General features: G+C 34.0%; 1 protein-coding gene and 1 non-coding gene across 2 annotated transcripts in view; both read right to left on the reverse strand.

The window, feature by feature from the left end:
• Positions 1-2,521: 2,521 nt before the first annotated feature.
• The window catches only part of IPO7 (importin 7), a 43,578-nt gene continuing 32,267 nt past the window's right edge, over positions 2,522-13,832 (reverse strand). Inside the window, exons 13-25 of the mRNA NM_001192356.1 lie at positions 13,288-13,377; positions 12,748-12,913; positions 12,427-12,587; positions 11,673-11,801; positions 10,627-10,693; positions 10,418-10,543; positions 9,865-9,962; positions 8,124-8,219; positions 7,452-7,672; positions 7,146-7,351; positions 5,901-6,107; positions 4,095-4,211; positions 2,522-3,284 (exon numbers count right to left, since the gene is read on the reverse strand). Coding sequence (NP_001179285.1) covers positions 3,187-3,284; positions 4,095-4,211; positions 5,901-6,107; positions 7,146-7,351; positions 7,452-7,672; positions 8,124-8,219; positions 9,865-9,962; positions 10,418-10,543; positions 10,627-10,693; positions 11,673-11,801; positions 12,427-12,587; positions 12,748-12,913; positions 13,288-13,377 — 1,782 coding nt within the window. The 3' untranslated portion in view covers positions 2,522-3,186. The remainder of the gene's footprint in view (positions 3,285-4,094; positions 4,212-5,900; positions 6,108-7,145; positions 7,352-7,451; positions 7,673-8,123; positions 8,220-9,864; positions 9,963-10,417; positions 10,544-10,626; positions 10,694-11,672; positions 11,802-12,426; positions 12,588-12,747; positions 12,914-13,287; positions 13,378-13,832) is intronic.
• Positions 12,995-13,179, reverse strand: LOC112441717 (small nucleolar RNA SNORA23). Its single transcript, XR_003029575.1, has one exon. It is a non-coding gene; the product is annotated as a small nucleolar RNA SNORA23 (small nucleolar RNA).

A 13,832-nucleotide genomic window follows, 5' to 3' on the forward strand; every position in this document is an offset into this window, starting at 1 on the left:
AACTGACAAATTTCTACCTATCACCCGTGCTCTAAAAAAAAACTAAAGGGGGAATTACCTCTCAAAAAGTTACTTAAAAGATATTCCTCTCATAGTAACAAAATTCTGGATTTCTATTATATCTAGTTTCCGTTTGTAAAAACCACAGGCACCGAAGTAAAATGCTATTACTGCAAGGGTGGCCAACCTCATCAACGGTAAAACCTCAACTTCAGAAGGGATCAACATTCACCAAAACTTAAAATTACATAGAACAGAACTGACATTTTTATAACCAATGTTTTAATGTAAGTTTAGGTCATTTATTTCACAAGCACTTATGGAATGCCTACTATGCTTAAGCCATTGTGCTAAATCCTCCCAAAGACATGGTGTATATTAATATAATCCCTAATAACTTTTTCTAAATGCTTGCTTCAGGGACTATATCTGGAACTGAACATAGCCACAGCGCTGTGGTATGGCCACCCCTGCTCTACACTCTGGTCTCTTCAAGAGGTGAACATAGCAGTCATTATCCTGGTAAGGCATGTAGATTAGTAATCACCATTCTGTTACCTGCAGAGAAATAGATTAACATCTTTTATTTAATACTGATAAACGAATAGCTTTTATAAAAATGGATGGCTTAGGTTTACAAAAAAGTGAAGATTTTATGCTAATGTCAGCCATTAAAAAAGACATACTGAAACCCAAACAAAATCAGAATTAACTTGTATAAATTAAAAAATAAGTTATAGATTAGTGAAACTGTGGGAAATGCTGTATGTTAAAGAAATAAATAAAATCCACATGCAACTAATTACAAGTTTATAAATACTACTCTCAAAAAGTTATCTAAAAGTCCTATAACCTTATTTAAAAACACTGATACATTATCAAGATTCATAATCTATAAGAAACTCTAATTTGATGTTATATTTAAGGAAATACTGAAAATAATCGAGGTATATTTGATGCATTAGAAACTACCATTTGAACAATATTTAATATTAAATATAGTTTAATTTTAAGGTCTTTCATTTCAGTCAAAAATTCATAAATGTAGATTAGTTTGGATTGTATGACAGAGGAGACAATAAAACTTGATCTCAAAGACATGCCAATACATTTTCTTGAAACAAAATCTCAGCAACCGAGAATTTTCATACTGTGCATGGAAATAACTAAAACCTTTATTAATATGGTTTCCAGTAACAATGTGAAAATTGAAATTATCAATTCAAAGAGCAGTGAAATTTGAAATTTAAAAAAGTAGACTAGATATTAGGTAGGAGATAAAAGGTAAAGGAAGACAAAAATGTTTAATACTATTCAGCACTTCCCCTCTGTACATAATGTTGCATATATACAACTACCCCATTTTAATTTTATGACTTTTATGTAATAATGAAATCCCCTGAAGCAACCTAGGGTTTACAGATGGTGTTCAACTTGGGGCGAAAAAGTAGAAACACACTTGATTAACAATTTTCACCCACACATTTCAGATAAACATTTTTTTCTTTTTTTGCCAAGATTTTCATAGTAAATTCATAAATATAGGAAATACTTTCACTCCTTCAGTGTTAAAATAGAAAACCAAACAATGCCAACAGTAGTGGCTTAATTACTGGCATACAAGAAAAACACAACACCAATGGGTTTTCATTATGCATTTTAAATAATATGTGCATTTGTTTCATTTTTACATTTACAAATTTTCTAGTCTGTTATAGACAACAGCACTCAATAGTTTTGAATCCATTGAGATGTTGCTTTCAATTTGAAATATTGTGTGTATACATGTATATAAAAAAATAACCCAACGTATGACTCATCTGACAGATGTTCAAGATCAATAAAAGCTTATTTTTGAACATGCAGTTAGAAGAGAGGGAAGCAAGCCAACCTCTCCATGTTGTCTTGTTGCTGGCTTGTTTTTGCAGTGGTATCAACAGTGGTTTTTGGAGGGAACCCTGTGCCTTCAGCCTATCAGATACCAGCATCAACAAGAGGGGCAGAGGAGATGGGAAAGGGAGGTGGGCAGGTGTTAATGTCAATTTTAAAAGTGTGCATTTCCTATTCTTTCTAGTTATAGGATAAAAATAGATCAATGAGGAAAAAAATTATAATTAGAAAAAAACTGCAATCAAATCAAGACATAAGAGCCGAATTAAGTTCTTTTAATAGATTGCATATATAGATGTTTAGTCATACTCTTTGATCAACTCTTTAAGAGTAGAACTTTATATCCAATTTACATGCTTCAAATATCACCTTTCCTCTTTGTTACAGTAAGGTCTTGTACCCAAATATCCACTTGTACACTGAGAGCTTTAAGAAAAAAACAGGACACAGAGGGAGTTGCCATTTTTAGCAGCAATGAAATATCACTAACCCCTTTTAACATACCGAATTCAAGTCACTATCAGAGGTGAGTGCACCACAAAGTCACCAGGTACAAAATTGCTAATTCATTTTTAAATTAATAACTTGAAATTACCCCTGCCCCCCACCCCATTACATCCCATCTTTTTATAAACAGCAAACATTTTGCTATTTTATACATAGGCTAGCAGGCTTGTTTCAATATGAAAGTGCTAATTCATTTACAGATTTTTTTTTAATCAGTTATGTAGTGCTACAATAAATGTCCAATAATCTACATAGGAACAATCTTTGATGAATGAAAATGATGAAGATTGAATAAGGCTATCCATTACCTTATCTTATTTACATATAAAGAATAGATACCCAATGGTGAAGGAGAGACAGAAATTGGACAAATACTCATAGGTGTAAAAATTACATCTACCTTTGAGCTTATACTGTAAATGAGACATTTTAAATAGTCCTGTAGCCCATGCCTATTTTTTTCCTCAGAAAAAGAAAAGCTGCCTTCATGACATCCCCTCCTGTTGCAGATTTCCACAGTGTCACTTGAACTTTCAGTCAAATCCTTACTTTCTTCAAAAAATAAAGAAAATACTCCCTACCCCCCAAGTTACCTCCCTCCCCGGCCAAAATCCCTCTAGTTTCATTTTCAGTGCCAAGTTGCATGATCAAGTCCCACCTTCTGGGGTTTCTTTGTCCATCTATTGATCAATTAGTTTAGAGTAGATAACATGAACCAGTTCTGGAACCGCTACTAGGAGGAACACAAGCTCTTCACTACAATCACACTGCAGGAAGGAAAGTGGTAACTCAATTCATCCCTGGTGCCGGGCCTCCAAAATTGAAAGAACTTGGCACGACTGGAGCACTGAATTTGTATCCTCCATGTTTCTCAATCATTTTGGATTCTAGAAAAACAAAAAGTAAACGTTTGGTAGAGCATTCGATCAGCTTACTACTTTGGAGAACAGAAGGAACCAACAGACATTAACAACAGCTAAACCACCAATATTAGCCAGGAAGTTCCAAACTTTGGTCTCTGTTCTCCCTCCATATGTAAAGAAGAGAAGTGTGTAATATGTAGAGAAGATGAACTCTCCTGTATGCTGTAGACTTCTTAGGCAATTTTTACTTCCCATTGTTTAAAAAGAAAAATCTTTAAATACCCTATTTTGAGTCAAACAGTGAATCAACAGATCCAAATCCAAAGGTAGTAACAGCTAATGAATTTACTGCAAGCAAATTCAAATATAAATACTTTAGAAAGGAGGTATAAATACTTCCTTTTTTATAAGGAGGACCCTCGCTGAATATAAAACTAGTCTTACTCACAGTTATTAAGACCTACAAAACTGTTAGAATGTGTATTACCTAAAATATCCTGTATTGAAAAGCATTTATATATCGTTAAGCATGAAACGTTTACTGATGAAAAGAAATGATGTATGTCTTTAATATACTTTTAAGAAACGGCAGTTTTCAGAATTTTCCACTATCAAACCAGCCTCATGAGGTTTAGCAACCTTATTATAGTCTTCAACTACACTTAAAATTAAGAAATTGTGGCCAAAACCAAAATTCATCTCATTCCTACAGATTGGAGTGAATTTCTTATCACTTCCAACAACTGTAGCTTTTACATAATTTAAATCACCAAATTTAAATTTTAAAGCTGTATCAAAGTTATTAATTGCATTAAAGAGGGTCAAGTAACATACCATGGGCTGCTCTTCTTTGATCAGCTAGAGTCGCTATATCTTGTAACTGTTTTCTTTGTTCTTCATTAAGACCATGAGTCAGAGCCTGATACCACACAGGATTACGATTTTGTATAGCTATCAAAAAGAAAACAAGGTAAAAAAGAGCGGTAAGAGTCCTGGTAGTTCTCTACTATTCTATTCCCTCTACTCTACCTCCAGTACTGAAATTCTGATCTCGTTTATATTTTCCCAATAATTACCTACAGTATTTTAAATTGTTTGTGAGAAAAACATACAGGGGAAAAAGCTATGGTTTAGCATTATGCCTCAAAAATCTAATCATGCTCAAAATCCTCACCGTTAGTAAATAGAGCCTAAATCAGTTGTTATCTAACAAGTAACAAAGTAGGGAAACTAGAAATAAAGTTAACTCAAACTCCTTAGAAGATTCAGAGTTAAAACAACTTAAAAATGGACACATTCCCACATTCTAGATATAATTCTCAAACTCCTACATTAAAAAACAAAACCCAGAAACCTTAAAAAAGAGATGAATGGTACAAAGTAAATTATTTTTTTCTGCATTTCTTATTCAAAAATCTTTCTTAAATATATGTAGTCTTTCCATAGAAAGGTACTCTGCAGTACTCACATATTTTTATATTATAGTCTAAATAATGGTCAAATACAACCCGTAAGAAGGAATAACAAAATTTCCCAGCATATCACAAGACCAGGTGTTAAAAATCTCACTGTTTAATGAAAACACGCACTAGATAAGTTGATATATAATGGTAACAAGTCTAACTATATATGTCTGTGTTTCAATTAGCTACAGAAAGGGGTTTGTGTGGATGGTGAGTGAGTGAGAGAAATGTTCTCTATAAAGGCTTTCCACAAAATAAAAAATTTTTACAGAGTAATTCCCAAGAATGAAAACTCATTTCCTCATGATATTCTACTTTATTGCCTTTACTGTGCATGAGCCTTCTATTATAAACCATCATTTAGGAATTAACATGTGTTTAAGTATACAAAATACACAGTCAAGGACAAAAGCCAGTCAGTTCTTGGCACTTCAATCAATTTTAACAGCCTGCCACATAGCACCAAAACAATTACTTGCATTTCCGCAAGCTTGCATCAAAACTGCTTTGTCATGGGCTTGGAAGATTAATGCTTTGCTTATCAGAGAATTTATTCTACATCAAAATTCATAATGTATAGGGATGATAAACTAGGAAAGTAGTTAACTGGAAGGAAAGGAGGTTCAAATATAGTGTCAATTTAAATTTCTTAAGCTAGGTTAAAGAATACTGATGTTGTATTTTGTTGAAATCCAAGTAAATGATTATCAAAAACAAAAAGTGGCACCTAGCAGTCTATAGCCACGCATTGTGAAGCAGGAGAAAAGAATAAAGATTCCCAAGACTATACATGTAAAAAAAATGGTCAAATTCTCAGATAGGTAAGCACAGGTTTAGCCAGGCGGAAAAATACACAAACACAAGAAACATAAGGGTAGATACTTCTGGGGAAACCTGGGAGGCTACAATGAAGTATACAATTTTCCTATGATGTGCCTATTTCAAAATTATGGTCTAAATAAAAGTAAAATAACAGGATGAGGAAAATACTCTGAATGTCTAAGGCAATAGGAGAAGTAACTTTGGTTACTTTGCCTAACAATCCTAAATCGTATTCTAGTTTGGGTTTGATATACACCAATCTCTTCTTTAGGGGGCAGACATAAAGAAGAACAGTTTGATTCAGGAAAATGGGTCATATGGAACTATCTGAATTACATAGAACAAGTAAACTTACTCTGAAATATAGCTTTAAATATCTGATACTCATCAACAGGGTTATCTTCATCATCAATGATTGTAGAATAGCCTTCCAGGGCAGTTTCTTCAGCATCATCTTCTTCCCAATCTTCCTCATCTCCATCTTCACCCGCCTGCTTAGCCAGAATCTCTAAATATTCTTGTCCATCTTCATCAATATCATCTTCATCACTGCCCAGTTCCTCTGCCAAGTCATAAAAAGGTGCTCTTGTTAACACTGAAATATTCTGTTACTCATTTTAACTCACTGACAATGATCATTGTTGGAAAATCACAACTGAATAATTCAAGGGAGAGTTCCAGGAATTGGTGTTTAAATACACATTCAGCAATAAATAGAAAAAAATTCTCAAAGAAATCTAAGAAAACTACCACAATTGTTAATAATCTAGATTCCAGTATTCTAATATTATATATAGATTCTAAAATTGGAAAATGGACTGAATGAGAGCCAGCACTTGGCATGCTCTGAACCTTATGGTATTTACCAAACCAAATAAATACCAATAGTAAAGCAACAGTTTGTTATTTCCACAGGAATACCTTTTATGAGATTTTTTTTAAAAGGCTGGCTAAAATAATATATGATAAAAGACAAAAATGGCAATTATCATATTTTGGAACCATTACAATAACTTAAACAACATCTATTTTTACTCTTGTGGTCTGTAGTATCTCACAGGTGAAATGTATTAGATGCTCACAAACACTAAAAACCCCACACCAAAAATCATTTTTGCCTGCTGCTGCTGCATCGCTTCAGTCATGTCTGACTCTCTTCGACCCCCACAGACGGCAGCCCACCAGACTACCCCGTCTCTGGGATTCTCCAGGCAAAAACACTGGAGTGGGTTGCCATTTCCTTCTCCAGTGCATGAAAGTGAAAAGTGAAAGTGAAGTCGCTCAGTCGTGTCTGACTCTTAACGACCCCATGGACTGCAGCCTTCCAGGCTCCTCCATCCATGGGAGTTTCCAGGCAAGAGTACTGGAGTGGGGTGCCATTTTTGCCTAGAACTGCTTTATGTAATGGAGATACAGCTCAAAGTTCTGCCCTCATGGACCTTACACTCCAGTGGGAATCTAGTAACAGTCTATGAATGAATGAACATGTAAATATTTAGCTATGATCCCACATTTCATTAGAAGAAGGGCTAAAGGAATAAGTCCAGTGATATTTCTAACTAGGTAATAAGACTGGCTTCCTACACTGCAAATCCCTTACCCGTTTCATCATCATCTTCAGCTTCATCGTCATCGTCACTGTCATTCTCGTGTTCTGCATGGCAGGCATAAGCTCTTTTTAATCCATTAAATAAAAGAATAAAAGCTGGCAAAATCTGTCCAGAAACCTGATTTAAAACTTGTGGTATTTGTTCCATATCAATAAGAGCACACAGGCCCAGAACACACATCTTTCTGTCGTGAAGCCTGAAAAAAATAAAATAAATATTTTCTTCTTTTCCTTAAAAAAATTTTGCACAGTTCCTCACAAAGTTATATAAACAAAGACCCAGTACATGTCACTTACCCCAAGAAACAATCAACATCATTAAGCCATTGTGTAATAAAATGATTTGTAACTGGTTCAACATTATTAGGGAAGCGAAGATTTTCTAAGGTATTGAGAAGTAGGTGTGGATTGTAATACAAAGCTGCAATGGCAACTTGCAGGCACATTGTTCGAAGTTCACTTGTCTTCACCTCTCTCGTCAGCCTCTCTAAAGCTGCTTCCACAAATAAGGGAATACACTATAGAGAAAGAACAAAACATTTCAAAACTGTCAGTAACAGCAGGCATTAACTATCCTAACCATATTAATTTTCTGGTTTCCTCAACTAAACCCTTTTCCATTAAATGATCCAATAATTTTTATTGCTGAAGCATTTCAGTGGGAAATCCAATTTTAGAGAAAAATCAGTCTTCACTGATATGAGAGCCCCACCACAAGAGCAATCATGGATTCAAAATATTCCTACTGACTAACCTTACTGTGGTAATCATTTTGTTTATTTCCATACATATTAAATATATGATCACTATTAAATATTGGTTAAATTTTAAACATTTTTAACATGTTATCTTGGTGTCATAATAAACAACATACAATATATATATATAACAAATGCCCAAAAACAAAAAGCGGAAGGAAAGATTCCTTCTCTGAATCCTGCAATCTGAATCATTAATGGCTTCACTGACCTGGTCAATGCCACGCCCTTTGCACTGCAGAATGATGACCTCTAGCAATTTTGCTGCATGACACTCTGCATCTTCTCCTGCAACTCCTGTAAGAACCTGATCAACACAAAATATAAACTGCAAGGAGGCGTCTCAAAACCTTTAAATCAGTCTGTAACTGCTTAAGTATTTAAGAGAGTCTAATAAATAAATATGAGTGATTGCACAGACTACAGTCTAAAGAACTGTAAGGATTTGGAGTTGTTTGTAACATTGGTCCAAATAATCAAAGGCCCTCCCCTGTTGTGCCATTCTGGACTGTAACAAGTTGACAACCACTGTGTCTAAAAAAAAAAAAACACTGGCAATGGATTGTGAGATGAGCAGGATGAAAAGACAGTCTGCTGATGGCAGAAGTTGTCCCCAGAGAAGAAATAAAAGCATGTAATTCACATGCTCATTAGCACTAGAGGAATCAAAGGGTTAAGGATAAGTGTTTTAAAATTGGAGTATAGATGGCATAGCTATCTCTGTTCCTAGAACATCAACATAAACAATTAGCAATAAATAATAACATAACTAGAGTATTCTGCAACTAAGTGTTCAGAAAGAATGAGGATGACAAACACATCTAAAAACTTCATGGAGGAAAATCATTTTTTAATGTCTGGTTTTAAATAACAGACTGAGAGTTCTCAACAAATAATGTAAGAAACTCATGTTACCAATTACACTGACTCTGATATCAAAGGACCCCAATCAATCATTTTATCTCCTACTTCTTAAGAGGAAAAAAAAAAAAGGCAACATTCACCATGTATATGTATCTTATGATTTTCCAAAAATGGCCTAGTACTTTTGACTTTTTAAAAATGAACCTTCAGATTTTATAATCTTGCTATTTACTAATACTGTACAGCTACTGCAAACCCACAGCCTCCAAGGAGTTCCTTTCTTTTTTTTTCCTTATTGAAGTAGTTGATTTACAATGTTGTATTCATTTCTGGTGTAGAGCAAAGTTGATTCACTTACACATAGTATGGTTTAGTCGCTAAGTTGTGTCCAACTCTTCGTGACCCCATGAACTGTAGCCTGTTACGCTCCTCTGTCCATGAGATTTTCCAGGCAAGAATACTGGAGTGGGTTGCCATTTCCTTCTCCAGGAGATCTTCCCCACCGAGGGACTGAACCTGGGTTTCCTGCATTGCAGGCAGATTCTTTACCAACTGAGCCACCAGCGAAGTCATTAATACATATACATGTTCTTTTTCATATTATTTTCCATTATGGTTTATTATTTATTTGAACATCAGCAGAAGCTTGTTGTTTATTAATTTTATATACAGTAGATCGTATCTGTTAATCCCAATCTCATTAATTTATACCCTCCCTCCCCTTTTGGTAACCATTAGTTTCTTTTCTGTATCTTTGAGTCTGAGAATGTTCTTTATAAAACATTGTTGATCATTTCTGGCCTTTTCTTCTTTTGATTCAAAACTTAGCAGGGAACAAGCTAAGATAAGATCCAGGCACTAAAATCAAGAAACGTAGCTCTAATTAAATACCAGAAGGTAGACATAAATACTTGTCAAAGTCATCAATGAGAGATCTAGGAATCAAAGCCATTTTGTTGGTAACTTTTAAATAACCCTTATTATGTCAAACTCATATGATATTTACCATAATGTAGTATCATGTCTCTTCACAATTTTGTACTTTTTATAATATAAGCCTCACATGTTCTTGTATTAGGGTGACCTACCTTTTTGCACATACTGTATATCATTTCAAGGTACTTGGTATCAGATAGAAGTGTGTCTGTATCAACTGTTACATAATTATGAAGCAGAGGCATCATATCTGTATTAATAAAAAATGTAAGTTAAATATCTTTACTAACATAAATGCTGTGTTTCTGAAAAATCTAAGAAAAAGAAGCAAGTCTGAATGTTTTATCCCTAACATTCACTTTTAATTATTCATTTGTAATTAAATGTAAAAATGAGCCTATTATTAAAGTATATTCCTTCATATTTAGTAAACATAAAGATTATGTTAAAGATTATACAAAGAAGACTGAAAGGAAACAGAAACTTAAGAATATGTGTTTTAGTGAAAAAAATCTCAAGTGATAACTAAAACAAAATGTATAATGGAAATCAAAGCTAGGGTCATCTTGGAGCATTAATTACTACTGATAACTTATCCAAACAAGGAAGCATTTAAGAATATGCAAAACTTTGTGTTCAAGTGATATACTAAAACTGAATACAAACAGGGGGAACCCTAAGTATTTCTATGATGATTTCACCTACCTGTAAAGTAATCAAAACCATCTTGCTGAAAAACCTCAAATACCAGAGGTAGTAACTGCCACATCTGTGGAGACACTTGTTGACATGTCAAACTGTGTGCTAAAGAGAAGATCTCCTCATAGAATTCTAAAAGAGAGTACCAAGTCATTAGGACAATGCTTGCTCATATGAAATAGTAGGATATTCTTAGAACAATCAGAGGTACCTACCTAAGACATGCTGCTGTAAAACAGTTCCAATGACCTGCAAGCAGATTCCTTCAAGCTGCTGGGTTATCTAAAAGAGAAGAAAAAAATCATATGGAATTGCAGCACACTGAGTGAATTATTAAATAATATAATAATTCAATGCATTTACATGTAAAGTCAACATTGTCAACAAATTATTTTAAGCCTTTGTTTCAAAATGGAATGTTTCAAAATTGTGAATCAATCTGGGAATGAAACTTAATACAATACCATTACAATCAGACAAACAAGGAATAACAAGTATAGTTTACTATAAGAAAAAAAAATTTCCTAGAAAAATGGAGCCACATCATTCTGCAGAGACTAAAATCTTATAATTCAGCCAAATGTAAGTGAAGTTAACAGAGATACAAATCAATAGCTTACTGAAAAATTATTTAAAAGAAGGTATTAATCCTACCACTCCCAGTAATTTTTAAGTCAGCTCCATTTATCTAACAGTGAGCAGTGCACCCAAGTCATACAAGATAGATAGAATATACAAATTCCCCTTTAATTATCAGTATGATCCTCAATTGGATCCCAAATTCCTAACAGTCATCATAATGTTAAAAAGTGCAGGAAGCAGGACATCCATTTGGAATACATACAGTGTACACCTAAAAATGGTTAAGGTGGTATATGTTATACGGATTATACCCTAACTAAAAAATTTTTTTATTAAAAAGAAAAACTAGCGAGAGTAAGTTTTCCTAGGAATCACTATACTTTTATTTTTTTGTTTGTTTGTTTTTTTTTTTTTTTTTTCACTATACTTTTAGATCTGAGAAAGGTAACCCCAAACTCAGAGCTTTGAGGCAAAGATACAAATACCTCCCTCCTGTTCCTTCTAAAATATTTATAAGGTACTATGAAAAGGGTACTACTAGTTAAAAGATAGCAAAAATCAAGGTATGTGAGAAGATGACCAAAGACTATACGTCAGAGGCCCCCCAAAAGCACAGAACAACTGATGAAGAATGGCTTGAAATTCCCTAAAACTTTATAGCATTGGATTATTTTCTTACTTCTTTATGATCTTCAACTACACTAAGAAGCGTGTCGATGGTATTCAGGATTCCCATAGCAGTAACTGCTTTATCATCACTTCCTTCTTCATCTGGCCCAGTCTGGATTACTTGATTAAAAGTCATTGCCTACATTGAAGAGAATATAATTAAGCTTTGCCCTTAAAGCAGTATAAACATATTTTTGTCTAAAACATAGTTTTTAAAATGTTCTAAGACAGCACAACTGGCATTTCCAAATCAATTAATATTATATAGTCAATGGTACTGCTCTACCACTTACTGGGTCACTTCAAACAGACTACTTGACCTCTTTTTCCTGACATATTCATAGAGATACTGTGAGGATTAAATGAGGCAAGGCATAGAAAATGCTTAATATTATGAACATTAGTATTACTGGCTGACATTTGGGGCTTCTCATGTGGCACTACTAGTAAAGAACCCGGCTGCCAATGTAGAACTAAGAGATGAGGGGTTGATTCCTGGTTGGCAAGATCCCCTGGAGAAGGAAATGACAATCCACTCCAAGTTAGAAGGAGCCCCACCCCTTCTAACTTGGGCAAGTTAATTAACCTTTTCATAACTCACATTTTCTTTCGGTATAGGAATATTCCTCACATAGGACTGTATGAGAATTAAACGAGTTAAAATATGTATCAAGGACTTAGAATGATGCCTGATATACAGTAAGCTCTGTGAAAACACCTGCTGTAATCTAAGTAATGCATACATTACTGATCAAATAACATACCAAATGCTGTGTCATTTCTACTGCAATAGGAGTAACTTCTTCACTGTACTCGCAGATCATTTTCTGAATTACATTGGTAAGATCATCATTTTCTGTTTCTCTTATAATGTGAAGAAGAGCCTGCATGACGGGTCTGATGAATGGTGTGATATATTCTTTAGCTGTAAGAGAAAGAGGAAAAAACTTCTGGTGCCAACAGCTAAAACTCCTCAAATCCTGAATCAATATATACCAAAGAGTAAACAAGAAATACCTTCAAATAAAAAGGAAGACAATATGTCAAGTTTTTAGGACTATGTCTTATATATACAAATCTTTTACCTTTCTCTTGATTGCTGATCAGCACTTGAAGTGCAATGGCAGCTTCCACTTTAACAGGCATTTCCCTATCATCTATCAGACATCTTCGGGTCAGTTCTAGGGCTGTTTGCAAGTTCTGGTCACTTTTGAACTTCACTTCACAAAAGTAGTGAAGGACCCAGCAAGCCTTTAAAAAAAAAATGCAGTGAGTTACTATAGGTGTCTTTCATTAAATTCTACCATGTGACAATATTTCTAGTGCCAAAGTTCTTGTGTGGGAATTTGGAGGCTGGCCAGTGGTAGATAAAGTCAAAAGAGACAACACTAGACCAGTACTATGATCCCAACTTACTCTTTGGCTGCATGATGTTTGTGTGGATAGCAAGATCTGAATGCAAAACACAGACAGATGCTGCTATCAGACACAGATGAAAACTATGCACACATTATGAGCAGCCATTTAAAGAAACACAAAAGTCTAGGATAACACATAAAAGTCCACATAAGCGGTTATTCATTATAAGACATAAATACACAAAACAATACAGCTTTAAAACATACCCTGGCTCTCATGTAGCCTAGTTCACTGCTGAAGAGAGGGAATACATGGTTCTGCAACATGTATTCCATCTGATCTTTGTAGATCTTTTTCTGTAAAAATAAACAAATATAATCATCTCAAATGTCAAACAGATACACAAATCCTTAAAATGACTAATGATGTCAAAACATCTTAATTCTCAAACATTAACATCAAAATCACTATACATTTTTTAATCTTTTTACATCATTTGTTTACAAAGCAATTATGTTGAACATTAACACCAGTGGTGTTTAAGTAATAGAAGAATGGTTAATTTTATTCCTTATCTTATGAAACATTTTTCTCTTATAAAATTATTATAATGAAAGAACCTCTCTGGAAAGGTTCTACATGAACAATACAGCATAGATTTAGAAATATTCTGCTCTCAAGGTAATAATGGGAAGGGATATATTCAGGTTTACAAATTTCCAGCAAAACCAATTTTCTGAGAAGAAAAAATACTACAATTTAATACAATATGAAAAGAAAATAATTCATGCAGAAAGAATTACCTTCAGCA

The sequence above is a fragment of the Bos taurus genome, chromosome 15 (genome assembly GCF_002263795.3).
Source record: "Bos taurus isolate L1 Dominette 01449 registration number 42190680 breed Hereford chromosome 15, ARS-UCD2.0, whole genome shotgun sequence".
Taxonomy (NCBI): Eukaryota; Metazoa; Chordata; class Mammalia; order Artiodactyla; family Bovidae; genus Bos; species Bos taurus.